The sequence below is a fragment of the Mixophyes fleayi genome, chromosome 2 (assembly GCF_038048845.1).
Source record: "Mixophyes fleayi isolate aMixFle1 chromosome 2, aMixFle1.hap1, whole genome shotgun sequence".
In the NCBI taxonomy this organism is placed as follows: Eukaryota; Metazoa; Chordata; class Amphibia; order Anura; family Limnodynastidae; genus Mixophyes; species Mixophyes fleayi.
In genome coordinates this window covers 75,476,562-75,502,719 of record NC_134403.1, presented here as the reverse complement: position 1 = coordinate 75,502,719, position 26,158 = coordinate 75,476,562, and the positions used below count along the sequence as shown (strand labels likewise).

The 26,158-nt window shown below is 39.9% G+C and overlaps 1 protein-coding gene across 1 annotated transcript in view; it reads left to right on the top strand.

Moving 5' to 3' along the window:
* The window catches only part of SLC4A8 (solute carrier family 4 member 8), a 162,801-nt gene that overhangs the window by 129,174 nt on the left and 7,469 nt on the right, over positions 1–26,158 (top strand). The window contains exons 14-24 of the mRNA XM_075199297.1: positions 2,557–2,802; positions 4,778–4,883; positions 7,896–8,057; positions 9,652–9,765; positions 12,220–12,381; positions 13,141–13,392; positions 13,662–13,730; positions 17,036–17,209; positions 19,709–19,846; positions 21,267–21,370; positions 21,809–21,910. Of these exons, the coding sequence (XP_075055398.1) occupies positions 2,557–2,802; positions 4,778–4,883; positions 7,896–8,057; positions 9,652–9,765; positions 12,220–12,381; positions 13,141–13,392; positions 13,662–13,730; positions 17,036–17,209; positions 19,709–19,846; positions 21,267–21,370; positions 21,809–21,910 (1,629 nt within the window). The remainder of the gene's footprint in view (positions 1–2,556; positions 2,803–4,777; positions 4,884–7,895; positions 8,058–9,651; positions 9,766–12,219; positions 12,382–13,140; positions 13,393–13,661; positions 13,731–17,035; positions 17,210–19,708; positions 19,847–21,266; positions 21,371–21,808; positions 21,911–26,158) is intronic.

Below are 26,158 nucleotides of genomic sequence, written 5' to 3'. Positions count from 1 at the left end.
ATCCCTAAATTAAAATTTCAATATATTAAACATTAAGTTAATTTACACAATTTAATGAAAACCTGACATTTCTCTGTGCGTCTGTTAAAAAGTAAAGCTTAATGGAATACTACTTAGCCACTACCTTACAGACAGCTGAAGTTCTTCCTATATTTTTAGCACTGTGCCCCTATTGTGATCCGATGCAGGTCAGACGGTTGAGACTGTAGACTTTTGAGCTGCTGGGACATCACTGGCCCTGCACCTTCACCAGTTCACACAGTGTATGCATGAAGAGCAAGTCTACAAGATTGTTAGTCATGCTCTGCCTGGTCAGTTAGAGAACCACCTATTCCCTAAATTAACAAGCTCCTGTGAAAGTTGAAAGCGATTTTACATGCTCTTTAATTTTATGTTACCATGCCAACAGGCTGTGTATAACTGGTGAGCTAGTTATATTTAGTATTTTGGCTTGCAGTGTTGAAAAGCACTTATTTTTACAAACATTGAAGTCACCTTTTATGAGCTGTATCAATATACCTCAGGAATATTGGTCAAGAAGTGCCTCAGTGATGTCATTGTATTCAAGCGAGTTGATAAGTTTCATTCTCATAATTATTGGTTCAGCCCCATAGGCAAACCAAAGGGGGTGTGCTAGTACTCCCTCCAAGCCTGGGGCACTGTATAATTGAGGTGACTGGTCCCTGCTCCTGCTTCACACGGCGCTGTGTGCACCTAACAGTAGCGCACTCAGCATTGCCCATGTATATTATGGGGATAGGAAGAGTTGGAGAGCAGCCAAGCACTGCCTAAAATTATAGCCACGCCCCCAAGAACGCTGGTCACGCCCACTGGCGGCGTGATGTGGAATCCCCCCTCTACAAATCCTGCGTTTGCCCCTGAGCCCACAAAATGGCTGCCTTATGCTGTATGTAGGTAACAACTGTTCTCTATGCGGGGGAATTCAATTAGCCGCAAAGTGTCTCCTGAATGTCCACAGAGATCTCCACTCATTTTTCTTCACACCCCATAGAGGTGCGCGGATAAATGAGCCGCGATCTCTACTGTAATTGCCGGCACGATGACCGCGTACTACTATGACTCGTCTCCTTTGAATATTTAGTAGCGTAATTATAAATACAAAATGTAAAATGTTATTAGAGCAAGTCTGTCCTAAATATGTCCTGACAACCTGGATATATGACATGCTAATAGACTTTTGTATGAAAGTAACTGTAAGGGACACCTCAGTTCTACACGGACAGTTACAAAACATGGGTCTTGTCTCATCCACTTTAAGGAAATATACATTTTCTGAAGGGGCTTTACAGAAACCTAATTACATGATGGTTAGAGAACCTGCCAATGGGTATCCTGGAGGCTGCAGTGAAACCAGCTGCTGGTGTCTTTTGAGCATAATATAGTCAGCAAGTCCCAGTGAATATGATACAGTTAAGGTAATGTGAAGAGTGAAATGTTTTTTTCAAAAGATTTATGTTAATGTTACTCAAAAGATTTAACATTACCCATATTAAAAAAGTTTATTTGTCTGAGAGTTGGCCAGTATTCACTGCAACATTGAAAGTAGAAGTATGAAATATCATTTATGTATGAATTTTGTTTGATTAGATCAGTCTCTAGAACAGTTAGTAATATCAGGAACTTTTTAGGGAATATCCTCCCATTATCCATACTCCTTCCATGGTTTCCCTTACAGGGAGGAACCATTGTAACTTACAGGTATATTTACTAAACTGCGGGATTGAAATAATGGAGATGTTGCCTATAGCAACCAATCAGATTCTAGCTGCCATTTATTTAGTACATTCTGCAAAATGACAGCTAGAATCTGTTTTTATGCTATAATGCTATAGTCAACATCTCCACTTTTTCAGTCCCGCAGTTTAGTAAATACACCCCCTTAGAGTCTTTCATGTTATTTTTTATCAACTTGCCAAGTGACAGCATATAACAATTTCTTATGCCTCTCAAGGTGAAATGCACATCCGTTTTAGTGATCATTCTTAATGCTATTATTATTATTTGTACTAGTATAGAATATGTCCACTGTGATTCAGAAGTATCCTTGAACATTTAGTTTGTTTTATTTATGTACATAATGATTGATTTAAAAAAAAAAGTGTTTTCATCCTTCAGGCTATAACATTCATATTTTCTCTTTCTAGTTTCCTTAAAGCGTCCCCCAAAAATATTGTATACAGAACCCATCTACAATGTCACTATCTAGATCAATCAATATCTCCTTTACACAGCCAACAAGTTGTTTTCCAATTGATCATATGTCTTTTGATCACAGTTTTTTGTCTTCCTTTTATGTTTATTATTAGAAAAATACATTACAGAACAAAGGATTGAGCCATAAAGTAGATGAAAAACATGTTATTATCACAAAAGTTCTTTGAACGTGAAACCTCAGTAGGATTGAGTAGTCGCTGCAAGTTTTCATGTCACTAATGCCCCTTCAAGCATGTGTTTACCTGATCCATAAAGCACCTTTCCTATTTAGGGATTATTTTTCCTGTATAGTAACTGTTGTCTGTATAACATCTCTTGCAGGGAGTATGAGCTCTCATATCTGTCGCTGAGGGCATGTATTGGACTTTGGACAGCTTTCCTCTGCCTTGTTCTCGTTGCCACCGACGCCAGCTCCTTGGTCTGTTACATCACGCGTTTTACAGAGGAAGCATTTGCCTCACTGATTTGCATAATTTTTATCTATGAAGCCATAGAAAAGCTGATACACTTGGGGGAGACATATCCAATTCACATGCACAGTCAGCTGGACAAGCTAACCCTTTATTAGTAAGTCTTTCACCTTACTAGCCCCGTGTGTATTCTCTTTATGTTCTACCATGAAACAATTACAGACCAATGTCCGTTTTACATATGGATCTGAAACTCTTTACAAACATTCTAGCAGATGAACTACTTTTATTCCTAAACTGGTAGCTCCAGACCAGATTCACACCCAGCCGGTAGATGATATACGGTTTGAGATGTGCTCTGAACAACATACAAGACGTGAAAACCAGTATTGTTTGCTAAACTTGATATTGAGAAAGCACATTATTAATTTGTCCATATCTGTGGCCAACAACATTTGGTTTCATAAGAACGTTATCAAGGTGCTCTCTTAAATTCACTTAGCAACGGTAATGTTTGTGGAGATATCCCGAACCCGATTTACCCCTGGACAGGAAAGCAGGAAAGTGTGTTTTTATTACAAATCAGCCGCCAATAAAAAAATATATAATTTTTTTGTTTTTTCATTGGCAGCTAATTTGTAGCAAGAATAATATATATACAGAGAGAGAGAGAGAAATATGTCTTTGCCTATCAACTATGCAACATTATTGTATATTATATTTCAACTTGTCTTGGAAATTGGATATTATATTACATTATCTAGCTGTTACTAGACCTTATTACCCATTAAAAATGCTCCTAAGTGAAAATACAATATTACTTGGTTAGGGAAGATTGCGGCAATAAAGATGGTTATTCTACCTATATTATACTTGTTCAGGCCATTACTACTAACCATTAACAAAAATGTTCTAAAGTTTTACAAAAACAAAACCTCATGTAAGGTTGTACATGAGCCCAGAACTATCCACAAACTGCTTTAGATGCTGCCCAGAAATGAACAATTTTGAGAAATTATTAGTCGGGGCCTAGCTGTGAAATTATATATGATGTCCATGTTCCTAATTACCTGTTGGGCTAAAATGTTTAACATTCAAGCTTTACCTTCTACTAAATGGACATTAGCCTCATTTTGGAGGGCGGGGCGAGGCCAATCGCGTCATTTTGGCCCCTCCCCCCGTGACGCAAATTACAGTTTCGCGGGGGCGGGGCCGAAATGGCGCGATTGGCCTCGTCCCGCCCTCCAGTCACGCCCCTTCTCCCGGAAACTTGTTTCCTGGGAGTTGGCAAGTATGATTATCCCTGGTTCTTACTTTAGTAGATGATATAATGATAAATTAACTATGAAACAATATACTGCGTGATTAATTACCAAAAGTCTGTAATTTGGAAATCGTAGTTTTGAAAAGGTATTTGTGGAACCCTAATTTGTGCCCAATAGAGTCTCTTGGTGGAGATATTTTAGTTGACACCGCTGTATATAATTGTTCTTTTATTTTATATGTTTTATATTATTCTTTCTTACCCTTTTCCCCACCCCCAGGTTTATGTATCTTTCTCCACATCCTTCTTTACCACTTTGTTTTTTCTGTTATTGAAAAATCAAAATAAAATACATACTTTAAAAAATGTCACAATGTGAGGGGGGGGGGGAGGATGGAGATAAGGAGGAAACCACAAACTGAGATTTAGCTATTGAATGAAGCAGGTTACAGAGCAAAATTGTGGTATCAAACACTCCTCTATATGAGACGAAGTTCATCCATCGAACTTGTTTCCTAAAGTGAATTTAACAGGACAGCAACAATATTTGGGACTCTTTGAATGCATAAGATGCCTGCAGTATTTCAGTTACTGGAGTAATTATGCCTGTAAGTCTATCCAAGTCTAGAGCATTTAGATATTGTGAGATCTAGTTTCTATTAGGCTACAGGTATACTATTGTTATAGTAAAATATATTGTATTCTATTGACTGTATGATGCATAGTCAGGACATGATTTGAATTCTATGATTTAGAGGACATATGAAGGACATATCTATAATGCTTCAAGGCTGGACAGAAATCTAGGAATTGGTTTTATTGTTCATATACTGCCCCTGTGACAGTCATCCTTGTTTACTCTGTTTAGCTGTAAATGTGCTGCTCCAGAAGTACCATCCAACAAGACCTTACAGTACTGGACGCAAAACAACATCAGCCTCTCTGAGAATGACTGGGCCAATCTAACCGTTAGTGTAAGTACCTGGCAAGAGGACATAGAAGAGCGTTTTAATAATGCTGTACATAAGCACTGTGTTGGCTTTTATTATGACATTAAAACATTAAGAATCATTTACACACTGGAAAACTGTGAGTCTGCACTGCATGCTGCAATGCAGCTAAGTACCCTCTAAGTCCATATCTGGGTGCACTCAAGCTATCCCATTTTGACAAAAAACATGAAAAGGTGAATTTACCTAGATTTGCAGAGGTTTGTGGATGCCACAGAAATCGCTTATGGTGGAAACAGTAAAAACATCATTATGAAGTTCTTCCAACTACCACTTTATGACCACCCTCTTCACTAATTTAACTTTTATATTTTTTTGAAAATACTGCTGGGTTAACAGTACCTTCATTTATGTCTCAATATATTATTATTATTATTATCGTAGATTTGTAAGGTGCCACAGTGCTCCGCAGTGCCGTACAATAGGGGAAAAAGGACATTCATAAAACATGGACATTCATAAAATAAGGACATACAAGACAGACAAAATAAATGCAAACATGAAAACAAAGGCTATGGAGGACCCTGCTCATTAGAGAGCTTACATTAATTTGAAGAGGACACAGCATATTAATATGTATTTTGCAGGCAGGAAAAGCAGTGCATCTACCAGTTACATAGGGAAATGCCTCCCTAAAGGTATCTCCTCCCTGCTCAGCTCATTTTAATAATCAAATGTCACAAAATGAAAATAACAATAAGTACATAAGAACTAAACTACGGTACGTACCTAGTTCACCACCTTGGTTCCCAAATCCATGTGCTTAGCCGTAAAAGTGCATTTATATAGGCACATGGTATTACAAGTAGGCATTTGCACTGCACTTTTGTAAATTACTATTAATATTTGAGATTTGGTAGTTGACTCACAAAAGCCCTTACGGTAAACAAAAATAAATACGTGTTCAGACCCTTTACTTTCAGCCAATGAGTCATACTTCCTGTGGCTCTTGTATCAATAGCCAAACACGCTGTGAGTGACAAGATGGCATAATTCCAATTATACAAGAGGTCTCATCTCTAGCTAACCAGAAACCACACCGTTTTAATTGATTAGGATGAAATGGCTTTTGTAGATGGGAAAATCCACTTTCTGCAGTTATAAGCACAGAATGACATTGCTGAATGGTAATACATATATGTTTCCCAGACTATATAGTGTGACTAATTCTACCACTTAGAAAATAGGTCAGGTGATGGGACGACTCCAAAATCAGATCTACAACAGGTTATTGTTTTAAAGGGGAACTACCACAACATTCATGTTAGACATTGCTATACAGAGGGATTTCACATTTAGTTTTTATTCAGTAGTGAAATAATAGTGTCTCTCTTGTTCATTATCTTTCTATTCACCACACAATGCTGTCTAAAGTTATCCCAAACACTGACTTTAGGTAGTGTTGTAGCATTTCTCTTTTAGCTCTTTGCAGAACATGCCACACACTCTGTGACCACTGCCTTATGTTCTTGGTTTAAACTGGTTCAAGGGGTGCGGTCGCTACTGGGCCCACTCTGCAGTCAGTGAGGAGACCAGTTCTGAGCGATGCAGAAGAACCCCCCTTTTCTTATGAGAGGGGGGGGGGGGGTCCTCAGGAGCAAGAAGAGAATCTCGGGGCCCCTACTCAAATTTTGCTGTGGGGCCCACCAATCCACTGTTTGGTACCAGAATCTGTTTTTTTATGTCCCCCAATTGTCAGATATGCAATACATTATATTGGGAAGTGCCTATCTTATGTTCCAAAAATAAGGCACTGATACTTGGTGTTCCAGGGCAAGGGCACACTGTTACTTTGCGGTATATGTACTAAGCTGCAGGTTTGAAAAAGTGGAGATGTTGCCTATAGCAACCAATCAGATTCTAGTTTTTATTTATTTAGTACATTCTGCAAAATGTCAGCTAGAATCTGATTCATTGCTATAGGCAACATCTCCACTTTTTTAACCCTGCAGTTTTGTAAATATACCCCTTGGTGTTCCAGGACAAGGGCACACTGTTACTTGCGGTTCCAGGACACAAGGGCACACTGTTACTTGGTGTTCCAGGACACAGGGGCACACTGTTACTTGGGGTTCCAGGACACAGGGGCAGACTGTTACTTAGGGTTCCAGGACACAGGGGCATACTGTTACTTGGTGTTCCAGGACAAGGGCACACTGTTACTTAGGGTTCCAGGACACAGGGGCACACTGTTACTTGGTGTTCCAGGACACAGGGGCACACTGTTACTTGGTGTTCCAGGACACAGGGGCACACTGTTACTTGCGGTTCCAGGACACAAGGGCACACTGTTACTTGGTGTTCCAGGACAAGGTCACACTGTTACTTGCGGTTCCAGGGCAAGGGCACACTGTTACTTGGGGTTCCAGGACACAGGGGCACACTGTTACTTGGGGTTCCAGGACACAGGGGCACACTGTTACTTAGGGTTCCAGGACACAGGGGCATACTGTTACTTGGTGTTCCAGGACAAGGGCACACTGTTCTTTGGGTTCCAGGACAAGGGCACACTGTTCTTTGGGTTCCAGGACAAGGGCACACTGTTCTTTGGGTTCCAGGACAAGGGCACACTGATATTAGGTGTTCCAGGACAAGGACACACTGATATTTGGTGTTCCAGGACAAGGGCACATTGATACTTGGGGTTCCAGGACAAGGGCACACTGATACTTGGGGTCCTATCTAAATAAACGGTGAGCATCACAGATTGCTTACATTTGAGCAATGTACTCGTGACTTTGCTGATGGAATATATCAAAATATGGTAGCTAACAGCAATCTGGGAGAAGTGAGTCGAAAGTGAGATGAACACTTTGTACTACTGCTCTTTCCAATCACCAAAACCTCAAATCTTCAAACTAGTCATACAAAGTAGCCACCATAAGTTATGAAAGTATACTTTAATAACACTTACTGATCTATAGACGTTAAGGAAATAAATGGTTTGTGTATGCAGTGACATGTTTTATTTTTTAGGAATGTAGGATGATGCATGGAGAGTTTGCCGGTCCTGCCTGTGACCAACATGGACCATACACCCCAGATGTTCTTTTCTGGTCCTGCATTCTGTTTTTTACCACATTTGTAATGTCTGGAACATTGAAGACATTTAAAACAAGTCGTTATTTTCCTACAAAGGCAAGTGAAACTGTACTCTACAGCGAGTGAGAAGGAAAATACATATAAACATATAAAATATTATGTAAGAATTTGAGAACAAAGTCATACTGTTTACTAAGAGTAGCGGAAGATTATTGCAGAATGAGATACATCGTCCTTAACCTTCCAACATTCAAAATTGTCTGAACTTCCCAACGAAAAGTTAGAGGGTGATATAGATGTGAACTGGGCTCTAGCATTTATGACTAACTAGTGTTAAATGTACATCCCACAAGGTAGGACAAAAAGGCAAACTTTTTAATTATTATCTAATTGCTAATTAAAAGCCTGTCAAAATGACGGAAAAAAAGAAGAGTAAGATCACGTTGAACCCTTTTTTGTTAACAGTTAAATTCCCCGTATCATTTATTCCACGAATGTGGAAACGGCTACCGGTCTCAAAAGAAAAAAGTACTTAACAATTCCTATTTCATGAATAGTTCTTTATTTTACAACATTTCTTGTGTAAATCTTCTCAGTCTTTTACCAATTTTCCCTGTTCCATACCACCAATAATTTTGATTTTCACATTGGCAGATGGCCATACTCTGGATATTGCCACAAAAAGTTGACCGTGACAAATAATTCATTTGTTTTTTTTATAAAATATCATTTTGCAACACACACAAGTCATTTGCAAACATTTTACAAAATAAGTTTGTGTATGTATTTATAAAGGTGAGGAGCAGCGTTAGCCTTTTATGTATGTAGATAACCATTTGTACATATTTTAAAGTGAAGTAGTTGAAAACCATGTTGTTTTGTAATTTGACTGTTCATTCTGCAGAAAATGATTATCGTTTTAATTGGGTCATGTTGAGGACTTTAAGAACTGCAATTTTAGAGGTTTAAAATTAGTATGTTAGTTATCTGCATCGCATACTCTACCGTGAAATGAAGCTGTACTACACTTTTTAATTTCATATCCTACACAGTGTTTTTTTCCCTTTACATATAGCATATATATATATACAAGTTAACCCGTGCATGATACTCATGCATTCTAGTCAAATCAAGCTACTTAAGATGTTAAAAAGGTTCTTGTCATGCATTTGGGCCATAGCCCAGGCCTCAACCACCAACCACTCCCCACTGTCACCCCCCGGCAACCACCAACCACTCCCAACTGTCACTTCTCCTTCAAGAAATATATATATATTTTTTTTTAAAATCTTTATAAACACTTTTAATAAATTAAATTAACAAATTAAAAACATCTTAGTATACCAAATTTCAGCCCTTTCTGAATTTTTTTTTCCACACACACACTAAGAATTTAGTAGGTCAGTGTATAACTTCGCCCAGCAGGTGGCGCTGCAGCTTGGTTTTATTTTTTCCCCACAGACAGACAGACTAACACACGCCACTAGACATTTATATATTAGATAACTAAATATATATCAAGATGTTTATTTTAAAACTTTGCAAACACATTCTTTTTGGTTATTATTTACTGTTGCCTATTTTTCCCGTACTTTTAAGCACCACATTTTTCCATTTATGGGACGTACAGTATCTGAATAAAGCACTATTCTTTACAAAATTGTGACCTAATATGCATTTTTCTGCTTAGGTTCGATCAATGGTGAGTGACTTTGCTGTGTTCCTCACAATCCTGACAATGGTAATCCTGGATTATTTAATTGGAGTACCCTCTCCAAAACTTCAAGTCCCAAATGAATTTAAGGTAATTTATTTGCGGTAGATAAAGGGGATTCCATCTGTTCATCATCACCAGCTATTTATATAGCGCCACTAATTCTGCAGCGCTCGACAGAGAGCTCACTCCCTGCCCCAGGGGAGCTTACAGTCTAAATTCCCTAATATACTCACACACAAAGACTATGGTCAATTTGATAGCAGCCAATTAACCTACTAGTATATTTTTGTAGTGTGGGAGGAAACCAAACCACCTGGAAGAAACCCACGCAAACGCTGGGACAAACTCCACACAGATAAGGACACGGTCATGAATCGAACTCATGACACCAGTGCTGTGATGCAGAAGTGCTAACCACTGAGCCACCAGGCTGCCCACCTGTTGTATTTTGTCTTTCTCACTCTAACAGAAGAGGCAAATATTCAGACATCTCTGTTTTGAGAAATAAACAGCTAGTGGAATCTGCTTTGGTTGTTTTTGTACAGTCGGGATACCCATAGGTGGTACCCAAACTGTAATACCTGACAGAAAGTATTTTATAAGCACCTTCTTTTCTGTATGTATTATGAATATATTACTAGATCTATTAATCCATAATATGCTATGGATTTAAGATGTACAGTCATGGTCAAAAGTTTTGAGAATGGCACAAATATTATTTTTCACAAAGTCGGCTGCCTCAGTTTTTATGATGGCAATGTGCATATACTCCAGAATGTCAAGAAGAGTGATCAGATGAATTGCACTTAATTTCAAGGTCCCTCTGCCATGACAATGAACTTTATCCCAAAAACAACATTTTCATTGTATTTCAGGCCTGCCACAAAAGGACCAGCTGACATCAGGTCAATGATTCTCTCGTTAACACAAGTGAGAGTTTTGACGAGACAAGGCTGGAGATCACTCTGTCATTCTGATTAAGTTAGAATAACAGACTGGAAGGTTTAAATTAGGGTGGTGCTTGAAATTATTGTTCTTCCTCTGTTAACCATGGTTGCCTGCAAGGAAACACATGGTCATCATTGCTTTGCACAAAAAGGGCTTCACAGGCAAGGATATTGCTGCTAGTAAGATTGCACCTAAATCAACCATTTATCGGATCATCAAGAACTTCAAGGAGAGAGGTTCAATAGTTGTGAAGAAGGGTTCAGGGCATTCTAAGAAAGTCCAGCAAGTGCCAGGACCGTCTCCTAAAGTTGATTTAGCTGCGGGATCAGGGCTCCACCAGTGTAGAGCTTACACAGGAATGGCAGCAGGCAGGTGTAAGTGCACCTGCACGCACAGTGAGGCGAAGACATTTGGTAGATGGCCTGGTGTCAAGAAAGTCAGCAAAGAAGCCATTTCTCTCCAGGAAAAACATCATGGACAGACTGATATTTTTCAAAAGGTACAGGGATTGGACTGCTGAGGACTGGGGTTAAATCATTTCCTCTGATGAATTCCCTTTCAATCGTTTGGGGCATCTGGAAAACGCTTGTCTGGGGAAGGAAATGCGAGCGCTACCATCATTCCTGTGTGTTGCCAACAGTAAAGCATCCTGAGACCATTCATGTGTGGGGTTGCTTCTCAGCCAAGAGAGTAGGCTCATTCACAATTTTGCCTAAGAACACAGCCATGAATAAATAATGGTACCAAAACATCCTTCAAGAGCAACTTCTCCCAACCATCCAAGAATAATTTGGTGATGAGCAATGCCTTTTCCAGCATGATGGAGCACCTTGCCATAAGGCAAAAGTGATAACTAAGTGACTTGGGGATGAAAACATTGACATTTTGGGTCCATGGCCAGGAAACTCCCCAGACCTTAATCCCATTGAGAACATGTGGTCAATCCTTGAGAGGCAGGTGGACAAACAAATACCCACAAATTCTGACAAACTCCAAGCATTGATTGGGCGGCCATCAGTCAGTATGTGGCCCAGAAGTTGATTGACAGCATGCCAGGGCGAATTGCAGGGTCAACACTGCAAATATTGACTCCTTGCATAAACTTAATATAATTTTCAATAAAAGCCTTTGACACTTATGAAATGCTTGTAATTTTACTTCAGTATCCCATAGCAACATCTGACAAAAAAGGTCTAAAAACACTGAAGCAGCAAACTTTGTGAAATCCAATACTTGTGTCATTCTCAAAACTTTTGGGCCATGACTGTACAATCCAGAGTGACATTGACTATTTAGTATTGGATTGTGCCCATAAACTCAATGTAACTTCTTCCAGTGTCACTAATCCTGTGTAGTCTGTTCTGTTTACTGAATATCCCAAACATAATTTTAACATTTTTATTATTCTTTTTATAGAAGTTCTAGAGATGTATTTTTATTGTTGCAGCTGTAGATATGCTGAGTTGTTGAGTAATACATAGCCAAGAGAAGAATCAGTAGATGTACAACCCCTTGTTTATACGATCTTTCCTCTATAATAACATGCACACATATAGAGTTATTTCTCTTTCTCTATTTTTTTTATTATTAAAGCCAACTAGGGATGACAGAGGGTGGTTTGTGAACCCAATTGGAGATAATCCATGGTGGACAGTATTCCCTACAGTAATTCCTGCTCTCCTGTGCACCATTCTGATATTTATGGACCAACAGATTACAGCTGTTATTATCAACAGGAAGGAACATAAACTGAAGGTTAGGTGTGATTGTATACTTTTTCCATAATGGTGTTTCAATGTACATCCACTACTTAGATTTGTTTTCTATTAATTTTGAGGCTTTGATACATATGTCACTGTATATTTTGTATAACCCCAAAGAAACCCCAAAAAAAAGGTTTCTCTGTTAGGTGATATTGGCTTTACGGACCGTTCATTTTTAATTTATTATGCAGCTAAATGTTTTGCACAGGAATATCATGGGCAGAAAAACTAGCCTGATTCATTAATACTGCAGTGACTGGTAATGTACACCACAACCAGTGCTAGTATGGGCTAGCAATGGTTGTCAATCATGTCATCTCAATGATGGCCTGCCAGCCATACCAGCCAAACAGGAATGACAGAACTGTAAACTTACTGGGTGACATCTATGAGAACTGGTACACAAGAAAAACACGCTGTAACCCATAGCATCAAATCAGATTCTGCCATTTTCCAATAGTGTTTTGAAAATTAAATCAATCTAATTGGTAGTTATGGTTACAGCACATTCATTGCTCTGCACCAGCTTTCATACATGTGGTTGTAGTATCTCTTTAGACCCCTCTGGCAATGATTAGCTTATACTATCTCCCTCCCATACTACTACTAAGACACACAGAGGTGCGAGCAAAAATGTTTTAGGTACCATACTACTTGGAAGTGTGTGTATTCATACATTGCATGTGAATCCTACGGGACCTTGCGCTGAATTTAATTCCCTCCTAAATTATTATTTATATCTCACTATCAGAAAGGCTGTGGCTACCATCTGGACCTGCTGATGGTGGGGCTGATGCTGGGAATCTGCTCTATCATGGGATTGCCATGGTTTGTTGCTGCCACCGTCCTCTCTATCACCCATGTGAACAGTATTAAGCTGGAGTCGGAATGTTCAGCACCAGGAGAACAGCCCAAGTTTCTGGGTATCAGAGAGCAGAGAGTGACTGGCTTGATGATATTTGTGCTCATGGGGTGCTCTGTGTTTATGACTACAGTACTGAAGGTATGTATCACTGACTACCAATAACATTATGAACTATTCATCTTCGTATATGTAGACTTGATGGCTGATTGAGTAATGGAAATGCATGAATAATACGGACAGGGCCAGGGTTGAATGTTGTACTTCCCGTTAGATGCATCCATTAGATGCATCCTAAAATAATAATTGCTCATGCCTTGAGTTACATTCTATGAATGTCCCCTGTGTTGTTAAACCAATGCTGCTTCATAAATGACGACATATGTACTGTTCACATTACTATTTTGCAGTTTATCCCAATGCCAGTTCTCTATGGAGTATTTCTTTATATGGGGGTATCCTCACTGAGAGGAATACAGGTAAGTGTTTATAACTAACACAAATAAACTATTAGAGTATTCTTTTACCTGATCTAAGACTTTTTTTTGTAGAAGAAAAAGGGTATTTACCTCTTTAAAATGAGAGTGCCTCTTTTTATTTTGGATCCATTGAGGGGGTGAGTTCTGAACTCTTTTAGTGCCACCCATTCTCCTATCTAATTCTGTTATTTATTGTCTGCTGTTCAAAAATAAATTAGCAGGCAATAATTAAACAGGGTCAACCTTGTTTGAAAGAGGGGGCTTTCACCTTCCAAAGAGGGTGCCCCTATTTTACGGAGCCAGTTATAGGGAGATCGCACAGTGTGACGTGACGGTAGGCGGTCATCAGTTGTCCTTCATAGTTTTGGGCTGCATGTAGACGGTCAGGCCCACTCGCACTTTGCAGTCAAGCATTTGAAGTACAATATCACTAGTTTTTCCATTACCAGCCAGGTGGTTATTGGTATAACTACCAATGCAGTGGTCCCTGAAAAGCAATTTCAATGTAGAAATTGGCCATAATTAGTGCTCTTTCTCATGGTGCCTCTAATTGTACTATTTTCCACGGCCACAGTGCCTGGGGAACTTTCAGAGCGAGCAGGTTAGTCGGCAATGTCAAAGAAGCTAATTGGACAGGTGTGAAAGTTCTCCTTTAAGCTTTTTACTGGTTTGGCTACAAATCATTGTTTATATAAGATATCACTAATTCAGAAGAAATAATACCATATTTGGTGCTAAAGATCACTGGGAATCATCCTGCACATATACCTCAACAGAGCTAAGAACGATTCCCCACTCCCCCATCCTGTCTTCAGTACACACCTGCTTATATGTTATTACTGAACTGATAGGCGTATCTTTATTTGATTTAATATATTGTTTTAACATATTACTGATATTAAGGGTAATGTGCGGCCCTTTTGAAGGTTCCCGAAGAGTATCAGGTTGCCCATCACAGCCCTACACAAAAGAAAAAAGGTGGGGTGGCCATGGATGGGAAAGGGTTTTGTAATGCCCAGATCTCCCCCATCCTGGCTCCAAGAAACTATTTGAAAGTAGATGGTCCCCTCCTTTAAATGATGTGCTCTTTAGTAGTTATTTTCTGGTGAACATGCACGAATACACTATACTACAGAAAGCTTTAAGAAGTTCAGAGAGCTAGTGCCCAGATGTCCTGCCTCCTGCCTTCAACTCCAGCGTACCCTCATTTAATGCAGCAGGTGGTCTTTTTTTAAAAATGGGCTAATTATATTATTTCTACACATTTTATGCATTTAATTTAAGACCGTGCAAACTAGAAACAAAAATGCATTATAATGTTCAGGTCCAGATTTTATTATGAAAACCTATGTGTAGATTGCTATTTTTGGAAGGGTGGATTGATGCCAAAGCAAGATACACAAAGTATTTATTGATGGTGTTTAGAAAAAATAAAATCACATTTGCTTTTAGTTCACTTTCTTGCAATTTCAATATAAAACACACTTTTTGCCCATTTTGGGTAGATTTTCATTACCGCGTCAGGAGGTATAAGTAAACTAATGGTATTTTCTGACAATTCAGTCTTCTGAAAAAAGACAAAGTATCTGCTGTGTGGGTGCTGCATAAACAAATTACTGATATTAATGTTGAAATGTGATCAGCCCAAAAAGTGCCCAAATAGGTTGAGAAAAACCTCAGCGGAGAAGGGGTTAAATATATATTCTTCCAATGTCAGGACAGTTGTTCACAATTAGTAAAAGTAATAATAATCAATATTTTTCCATTTAATTTGTGTTTATTTCTTTGATGTAATTAATATTAGTTTCAGCGGTGTACACGGTGGTATGCGATACCGCCACTCCTCCAGCTGCATTCATTGTAAAACTATCAAATTCCATGCACTTACATTCCCATTACAGTTTTCATACCAGTACTTCTATATGTCCACTTTGCCCACTGATTAGTTTTGCATGAGAAATATTCTCATTTTCCTTAAAACTTGTTCTGTTAAGCTTGAAAGATAGTCACTGTCATAACTAATTTCTGCAGTGCCCTCTGCCCTATTAGAAGGCCAGGTGAGTAGTGTTTTTCCTGTAGGTAATGCAGCAACCACACTTATCATTATTACATAGATAAATCATTTAACTGAGCTTCATGCAAAAGCAAAGGTCATCACAGGGTAGTTTGAATCTCTGTGGTGGTATCAGTCTGTCCACGTTTGCGTATCTGTCAATTGTTCTTTTAATGCTCTCTCTACTTCTTCATCCTGCCAGCATACATATATTAGTACAGTACACAGAATGTCACAGGAGCGCAAGAGACAGCACACATTGTCCTTATTGGGAGAAAGAGAGAGTGTCTGCCAATCCTCCTGGAACATAAGAGACAATTATTCCCCTCTTGCTGGTAAATGCTCCCGGGTGCCTGAGTAATTGCTCTTAGCAAATCTCCCATGAGATCCATAATATTCTACCTGCCTGAGGCAGCTGATCACTACTTGTAGGGCTGCCAGGGCAACGAGTGGTGAGTGGGGTGTGACAGTCAGCTTTCAGAGCAGCTAATTGCTTTGGGCTGCAAAGGAGGAAGGATAGGACAGGTAAGGCGAAGAACACATTATGATGTATGACTGGATGTTTCACTTCACATATGTATTCTAAAAATAAATGGCATCTCTGTATGCTGGGAAATGTAAGCATACTAATAAAGAGCATCCTGTGGGGTGTCTCCTCCGTTTTGATTTTAAATGACCTCCACTAACTTTGACAAGGTATAAAATAGAACAATAATGGAACTCTCATCTTCACCATGGAATGGGCTAAATCAACTTGTTTGTATCCAAAAATGAATTCTCTTGGTACAGAGTAAATTAATTGGAATGCCATCTCCAATCGTATGCAAATTACTTCCAGGAGCAAAACACGACTCAGATTAATAAAAACTTCAATTACTTTTAAAAAGACGTCAAGAACCCTTGACAAGGCTGGTTATATATTTGTCATTTTTTTTTTCATTTGAAGTCAAATACAGTAATAATATGGATAGATTCATCATAATTTGACAAGACATGCATGCTTCGTTTACGCGTTATTGGAGTATACTATACTAGTATTGTATATTAGTGCAGTGTGGTGACAAAAACTTGTTGTAATACAAAAATAAAAATGATAAAATACAAAACAGCTGTAGGATCCAAGGAAAATGTTTGCACCATACAGCATCCAGTGGAATTGACATAATTCAGAGCTATAAATTATTAGCCAATAGCAGATCATTTGTTTCTTGCAAACGGATATTAGTTGATTTCTTTTTATTGTGTCTTCCAGTTCTTCGATCGTCTACTTCTCTTTGCGATGCCGGCCAAACACCAACCGGATTTTATCTACTTGCGACACGTCCCTCTGCGCAAAGTCCATCTTTTCACGATCATTCAGCTCACCTGTCTGGTTTTACTATGGGTTATTAAAGCATCGCCAGCTGCTATTGTATTTCCAATGATGGTAAAATATATTTACATATTTCTATAGCTTATGTTCTCCCATTATGGAAGTATATTCATTTCCAATATTTACATATTTGGATGGAAACTGAACTGTACTATTTGTAGATGCTTCTGGCATGTAAAAGCATAGCACAAACATTGCCACTATGCCAATATAATACATTAGTTAATGGATGTTATATTATTATTTGAAGTTAAGGGGTATATTCAATTAGCCGCTGAGTGCCTCCGGAACGGTCACGGAGGTACTTCCTGACAATGTAACAGCAGATTTCTCTTCGCTCTTTAGAGGAGAGAGAAGAAATCCACAATGTTAAGGTGCTGTAGTACTGGCAATTGTGCGCAGCTGGGATGTTCAGAGGTGCATTGCAGCTAATTGTATATGCCCCTAAAAGTCAGCTGATTTGTATGAACATCTTCTTTTCATTCAGTTTTAAGGAGAAGCACAGCTTAAAATTATCATAAAATACAAGTGTCTAAGTGGCCTATTATAGAAGTATTATACATAAGTACAGCCTCTGTCTTCCTATCGCTCAAGATGGAGATAGCCGGGTTCAGTGGCTAAAAATATGCTATTCCTTTTTTATATTATTTGATTTCCTATTTTTTACTTATATGTATAGATTTAGTTTTCTTTCTTTCCTTTCTTTTATTTCTTTCTTTTCTTTCTTTCTTTCTTTCTTTCTTTCTTTCTTTCTTTCTTTCTCTTTTCTTTTTCTTTTTCTTTTCTTTCTTTCTTTCTTTCTTTCTCTTTTCTTTTTCTTTTTCTTTTCTTTCTCTTTTTTCTTTCTTTCTTTTTCTTTTTTCTTTTTCTTTTCTTTCTCTTTTTTCTTTTTCTTTTTCTTTTTTCTTTTTCTTTTCTTTCTCTTTTTTCTTTTTCTTTATTTCTTTTTTCTTTTTCTTTTCTTTTTCTTTTCTTTCTCTTTTTTCTTTCTTTCTTTATTTCTTTTTTCTTTTTCTTTTCTTTCTCTTTTTTCTTTTTCTTTTTCTTTTTTCTTTTTCTTTTCTTTCTCTTTTTTCTTTTTCTTTATTTCTTTTTTCTTTTTCTTTTCTTTTTCTTTTCTTTCTCTTTTTTCTTTCTTTCTTTATTTCTTTTTTCTTTTTCTTTTCTTTCTCTTTTTTCTTTCTTTCTTTATTTCTTTTTTCTTTTTCTTTTTCTTTTTCTTTCCTTTTCTTTATTTCTTTTTTCTTTTTCTTTTCTTTTTCTTTTTCTTTCCTTTTCTTTATTTCATTCTCTTTTCTTTTTCTTTTTCTTTCCTTTTCTTTATTTCATTCTCTTTTCTTTTTCTTTTCTTTTTCTTTTTCACTTTTTCTTTTATTTCCTTTCATCCTTCCTTCCTTCCTCAAAAAAAAGCTCAGCTCCCCAGCTACACTGGCCACCAGCAGTAAGAGTCTTCACGCTTACCAGGCTAGTAGAGTGTGATTCATCACATGAGCACTGGATGAAGCAACTTTTTTTTTCTAAAGAAAAATGTAAAAATATATAATAAATAAGCAATGAGAGGAGCTCAGCGGTACTTGTATCACTGCTCTCCTTGGCGAATAGGCTGCCCCATGCTTTGCATGTGCACACATTGCAGGAGGCCTTACCGGCGCTGACTACCACCGGCGTTAGTCTGTTATAGTCTTTATCCACTGTGGGATTTGATAAATAGAGACAAGCCCAAAATCCTGTGAAAACGCTTGTTATCTCCATTTGATTAATGAACCCATTCCACAAATTTATAGGCCTATACCAGTAAATAGCATAGTAAATAACTACACATAGCAACAGTAATAAAACCAGTAAAATGTGCAAAAATGACAACACTCGTGCTTACATCACTAAATATTTTGAAGTGTATTTGTGGGGTTTTTTCTTCTGGTTTTGCAATATATTATGCTGGTTATATTATATTATGATACCAGTGCCATAAAAAGTGGAAGTGGCTTAAACAGCTCTTTACTGCTCTATTTACAAAAGAACTATGTGCTTCAGTGGTTGCGCTGCAAATATTCAGCAGAAAACTCAGACAAAATGTCCGCCTGCTGCCCAGGTCGTGTAGAAGCGGGAGAGGACTCTACCGGCATTTGCTGAGGGTGGTGATGCGTGTTTTTTCTGTGTCTTACCTTACATATGTTTAATCTAACAATTGGGCAATGTTCCTGATGTTGCAGGACACAAGTAATTTGATTTATAAAATTTGCTTACGGTGTGAATGTAAATAAAATTTTCTTTTAGGGAAAATATAGCTTATACTGCAATGTATAGGGTTTCTCGATATAAATAACGTTTATATCATAACCAGTTGTCACATGTTGAAATAAAAAGGATGAGAGATAAATATGTGATGCTCTCATGTGTATTAGATGTGTTTTCCAATGTGCTATAAATAAATCTTCTGACTTCATAATGTTGGCAGACACCAGCACAATATCGTGTGTATTCTGAGACTCTTGTTCTTACATAACTCTTACATATACCTGATAATAGTAATGTAAGTCATGTCCATGACAGGTCCTTGCACTGGTATTTGTCCGCAAAGTGATGGATTTCTGCTTCTCTAACCGCGAGCTGAGCTGGCTTGATGACTTGATGCCAGAAAGCAAGAAAAAGAAACTGGAAGATGCTAAAAACAAAGCTAAAGAGTTGGAGGTGAGAGGGGTGCACATGGGAACACCAGAGTATGAAACAGGGTGACATCACTCTTCACTCACAGTAATGTAATGCTGCATACAATAACCTCTCCCATACATTTTGGACACTGTTATCTTACATAGTCTTTATTTATTTTTGTAATATAAAATCTATATTTTTTTACCTAAAATTATGCAACATGTTTTTTCTTTTCTATACGTTTTACAAATAATACTATGGTAATTTACTATACACATACAGTATATTATACACATAAGAAACTACAATGAATCTATATCTGAGATAGAGAAAACAGCTAAAAATATAACAGAACTTCAGAAATACAGTCTTACCCTGATCCTGAACAGCAGCAAAGTGTTTTACTTTCTAAGTCATTTAAAAAACCAAAAAAAGTGGATTTAAAGTGATTACTATTTATTATATAAGTGAATAGATTTTAGTTGCATGCTGTTTAGGCTGCTAGATATTTTTTCAACTTGATATGATAGGTCTGTTTTTATCTTCTTTGGGCACATTTTTAGATCTGTCTCTTTGTCGCCACAGTAGAATAGGTCTCTGTGGGCATGGCAGAATAGGTCTCTGTGAGCACGGTAGGATAGGCTTCATTGTCGGGCATGGTAGGATAGGCCTCCTTGTCGGGCACGATAGGATACGCTTCTTTGTTGGGCACGGTAGGATAGGCTTCTTTGTCAGGCACAGTAGTATAGGCTTCTTTGTCAGGCACGGTAGGATAGGCCTCATTGTCGGGCACGGTAGGATAGGCCTCATTGTCGGGCACGGTAGGATAGGCCTCATTGTCGGGCACGGTAGGATAGGCCTCTTTGTCAGGCACGGTAGGATAGGCCTCTTTGTCAGGCACGGTAGGATAGGCCTCTTTGACAGGCACGGTAGGATAGGCCTCTTTGTCGGGCACAGTAGGATAGGCCACTTTGTCAGGCACGGTAGGATAGGCCTCTTTGTCGGGCACGGTAGGAAAGGCCTCTTTGTCGGGCACGGTAGGATAGGCCTCTTTGTCGAGCACAGGACGGTAGGCCTCTTTGTCGAGCACAGGACGGTAGGTCTATTTGATTTGCATGACAGGATAGATGTCTTTGTCAGGCACGGTAGGATAGGTCTCTTTGTCGGACGCGGTAGGATAGACCTCTTTGTCGGATGCAGGACGGTAGATCTCTTTGATTTGCATGACAGGATAGATGTCTTTGTCAGGCACGGTAGGATAGGTCTCTTTGCCAGGCATGGTAGGACATTTCTTTGTCTGGTTGGGTAGATCTTTGTCAGGTAGAGTAGGATATCTTCATCAAACAAAATAGGATAGGTATCTATTTGTACCAGGTATGGTAGAAATCTGATGTATAGGTCAACCAAAGCAAACTGCTAAATACTTTCTGAATCAATAATCTCTGAAAACATTGTATAGGAGGCAGAAAAGATGTTGCAGCAGGTGCCAGAAGACAAAGGAGTACAGCTACCTCTAGAGACCAGGAAATTACTGGGTAGCCCAGGAAAAAACAATAATTCAAGGTAAGAGATTCATTTAAATACAGGTGCTGTATAAGTAATAAGGGAATGTGACTAAATTACAAATATTGCCTCCATGAAACAGGCTTTCACGGCATTAAGAAAACAACATAATTGCTGATATGTTTCAGTGCACTTTGCCCTCTACTAGTATTGTCACGTTATTATCTAAAATCCACCTTCTTACACAGTAAGAACAGCATGTATTTTAGCTTTATGTCCCTGTAATGTAAATGACACCATCTATTAATACTTAGTTTTAATAATTTAATCTCTCCTGTTTCCTGTTGGCATTCCTGCCAGTGGCTTCAGTATGTAAATGAGGGGGAGTAAACAGACTTCACAGTATTCAAGAAGTCACTGTAGCTTTTGACACAGGTTGCCCAGAAAAAGCAAAGTCTAAATTCCATTGTAGAGCTAAACGTTGTTTGTTTTTTTTAGATGTGATCCATCTGACATAAATATTTCTGATGAAATGCCCAAAACTACTGTGTGGAAAGCACTCAGTATGAATACAGAAAGCTCAAAATCAAAGGAAAGAAGGTAAAGACAATACATACTTTAATCAGAAACAAATGTCTAAAAAGTCTAACAAATGTCTAGAAGCCCTATCTCCAGCGAAAAAGGTCTTTTCACTAGAGATACATTATTTTACATATTGGTATCTATTTTTTTTGGTGACCCTGTGACCTACCAGGCAAAGTGGTAAGTTAGTGGAAGCTGACTATTGCTCAGCTAGCTCAGCAAGATTTTATTGATAACTGATGACGATAGGTAATTTTCTCGCTGTGTTAAAAAATCAGTTGTATCGCCATTTTAATAACTAGACCCCTAACCATTCTAGTAGTTAGATTGATCACAAAATAAGTTCTATTTCTCTTTCATCCATCTGGGGGACACTGTTAACCATGGGGGTAGAGTAGGGTAGGGAGGAGTCTGGCACCCAAATAGTTAATCTTTTGCTGCTGACAGGCATATCCCCCTGCCCCTTCCCCACAGAACTCAGTTTGAAGTAGGTGCCCTAGGAGTATGGGCTGAAGTTTGGAGAGCTGCACAGTGAACTGAGTTCACTGGGTTTAGGCTTTTTTGTTTTTAGCTGTTGACATAGTGCACGAGTGGCTCTGTGAGACAGAGCGCACTCGTGAGCAGAGAAGGACTGTAGAGCGGGGGAGCCGCGGCACCCGCTGACAGGTTGGAAACAGTGAGACTTCTCGCAGTGTGAGATGCGCTCTCACACTGCTAGCAGAGTGAGCCGCTGCCACAGGCAGTAAGCGCCAGTGCTCTTGCCGTCCCCGGGGCCATGGAATATACCAAGTCCCCTCAAGGAAAGAGGAGGGGTAACTTTAGCTAATGGTCGCGCTATTCAGCGCTTTGCAGAGGGGAACAGAGGAGCGGATAGCAGCGAATCCACTCACAGGAAGTGTGTGGAAATTGCTGTCAGTCTGCACAGGAGAAACAGAGAAAGTCAGGGAGGGGGAAGTTAAAAAACCTCCCCCCTCCCCCGCTGAGTGAGCAGGTGGAAGATTAACCAAATTACAAAGGAAGGACACAGCAGCCATTTGGAGGAGGCACAGCTGCTGGCAAACATCTCCCTGCTAAGTATCATTTATTTTCTCTATATTGCATGGATAGAGAAGTATAATTGTTATGGGCATATATATTAAGTAGAGCCTGTATTAAACAACAAAATTAGGCTCTCCTGTGTTGATTCAGAAATGCTGTAATGTGTTAAGACATAGTTAGTATTTCTGATAACTATTGAGTGTTTGTGCTTGTCTGGTTGTTTGTGGCTTTGTTTTTTCTCCCAATAATGGCTGATAAAAGTAAAATAACACGTGCCAAACATATGATCTGTTCAAAGTGTAATGTTAAATTAACTAGTGAACGTCTGGATCAGGGGCTTTGTGCTGGTTGTGCTGTGACACCTGTAATATTGCAGCCTAAAGACAGCCCTATTCAGGGGACAGAGCCTCCAGAGTGGATGGCAACCTTTTCACAGGGGATTAATACCCTTGTGAACCTGTTATCTAAACCAGCAGAGATCCCAGTGGTGGCTATGAGACTTCCATCTACCTCTGAGATACAACCCCCAGTGAAGTTAGGAGGGGAAATGAGTAGTTCATTACCTCCAGAGGTTGTACAATTTCCTTCCCCGGCACTGCAAGAGTCACCCCACAGTGGGGAGGCGGGATGGTCGGCAGTGGCTAGAGGTCTTGACCGACTAAACCAATTGCTGGAAAATCCTAGACATATTCGTAGTTATAAAAGACATAGATCAGCTAATACGCTGTTGTCTCTGTCTGATTCAGAGGGATCCTCGGTGGAGGACGGTGAATTGTTAGAGGATTCTGATCTTTCATTAATAGAATCAGAAGGAAGCTCCAGGCACCAGGGTATGGACGATCTGGTAAAAGCAGTACGTCAGACCTTGGGGTTTATTGAAATAGAGGAGACGAGGTCCTTGGACCGGACTCTCTTTAAGAAGGCTTCTAAACAGGTGGTCAGGTTCCCTCCCTCAGCAGAGCTGAGAGATATTGTAGAGGCCTCTTGGAAGCATCCGGACAAGAGGTTCACTGTGCCTAGAAAATTTGGTTCATTATATCCTTTACAAGAGGAGGACATGACCAGATGGGAACAGGTGGCGAGAGTAGATGCGCCTGTGGCGAGACTGGTTCGCCAGACCACGCTACCCGTACCAGGAACGGCAGCCCTACAGGATTCGACCGATCGTAAGTTGGAAACTTTTTTGAAATCGGTCTTTACGGCTGCTGGTACAAACTTCAGACCGGCATTATCTTCGGCCTGGGTAGCAAGGGCTATGGAAGCCTGGGCTGGGCAGTTAGAGTCCGCATTACAGGATTCGGAACTGCTCCCCCTGGCCATGCACCTTAAGGAGGCGGCAGGATATATATATGAGGCGGCCCAGAATTCAGCCTCCATATCATCTATTTCTGCTACAGCAGTAGCAGCAAGAAGAACATTATGGTTAAGAGCCTGGGATGCGGATTTGGAGTCAAAAAGATCATTAGAATCCATTCCGTATACTAGTGGGATGCTATTTGGTCCAGAGTTGGACTCCTGGATCTCACAGGCCTCGGGGGGTAGGAGTACGTCCTTGCCTGTGAATGCTCCTAGACCCAGAGTTCCAAGGTTTAGTTCTTTTAGACAGCCTTTTCGCGGTGGCGCGTCTGGCAGAGGCCAGACAGTCAGGTCAAGGGCTGCTGGAGGTAGGAGACAGTCGCTAAGAGGAAGGTCATCCTTTTCCTCCACGGAAGCAAGGTCGTCTTCCGCCAAGCTGCCGGATAGACCGACAGCATGACTACCACCCTCCTCTGATAACGGAGGGGGGAGTGGGAGGACAGCAGCTGCTGTTTGCCCAGCAGTGGACAGAGTCCTCAGCGGACAGGTAGGTTCAGGGGATCATGAGAAGGGATTACATGATAGAGTTGGTGGAGCCTGCTCCACACAGGTTTTTTGTAACCAGTTTACCCCGCTGTCCTCAAAAAAGACAGGCAATGCTCTCTTCTGTCGATTTGCTTCTTTTAAAGAAGGTTATTGTACAGGTTCCGGAGTACCAAAGAAGGGAGGGGTTTTACTTAAACCTATTCTTGGTACAGATACCGGATGGTTCATTCAGACCAGTGCTGAACCTCAAGCAGCTAAATCTGCATCTGAGAGTAGATTCTTTCAGGATGGAATCCCTAAGATCTGTCATAGATGGCCTGGAGGCAGGCCAGTCCATGGCACCAATAGACATCAGGGATGCCTATCTTCATGTGCCGATCTGGGAGGGGCATCAGCCGCTTCTCAGATTCACGGTAGGCTCAGCTCACTATCAGTTCAGAGCTCTTCCGTTCGGGCTTGCCACAGCCCCAAGAGTATTCACAAAGATTATGGCGATTGTGGCAGCACTCCTTTACTCCAAAGGGGTGCGATTGTACCTTATTTGGATGATCTTCTAATCAAGGCGTCAACGGTTCACTTGTTGGAACAACATCTTCGGAGGGTGCTGGAACAGCACGGTTGGCTCCTGAATGTAACAAAGTCACAAATGATCCCTTGTCAGAGAATGACATGTTTGGGACTAATAATGGACACTGGAGACAGCAGAGTTTTTCTTCCAGAGGACAAGATAAGGTCCTTGATGGAGTGGACAGACAGGGTTCTGTCACACAGGAGGCTGTCGGTACTCATGTGTATGAAGCTGCTAGGAAAGATGGTGGCATCTTTCGAGACACTGCCATACGGAAGGATCCAGTCCAGATGTCTTCAATGGGACATTCTGAGGAAGTGGTCGGGGTCCTTCCTCTGTTTGAATCGTCAGTGGATGAGGTTATCTCTAGAGATGAGAAAATCCCTCAGCTGGTGGTTGTTAAAGGACAACCTAATAAAGGGCAGATCCTTTGCCCCGTGGGCCTGGATCTTAGTATCCACAGACGCCAGTCTGAGTGGTTGGGGGGCAGTGGTCCTTCACCTAAGGATGCAGGGTCTGTGGTCAGAGAGACAGTCGGTTCTTCCCATAAATGTGCTGGAACTTATGGCCATCCTGAAAGCACTGCAGAGGGCTCAGGGTGTGTTACAGGGAAGGCCGGTTTGCATCCAGTCCGACAATGCCACGGCAGTGTCATACATAAACAGACAAGGGGGCACCAGGAGTGCAAGAGCGATGAGGGTCACGTTTCAGAATTTTGCCTGGGCAGAAAGAAACGTGCCTGCGCTGTCAGCGGTGTTTATCCCAGGGAAACAGAACGTACAAGCAGACTATCTAAGTCGGCACAAAATTCTACTAGG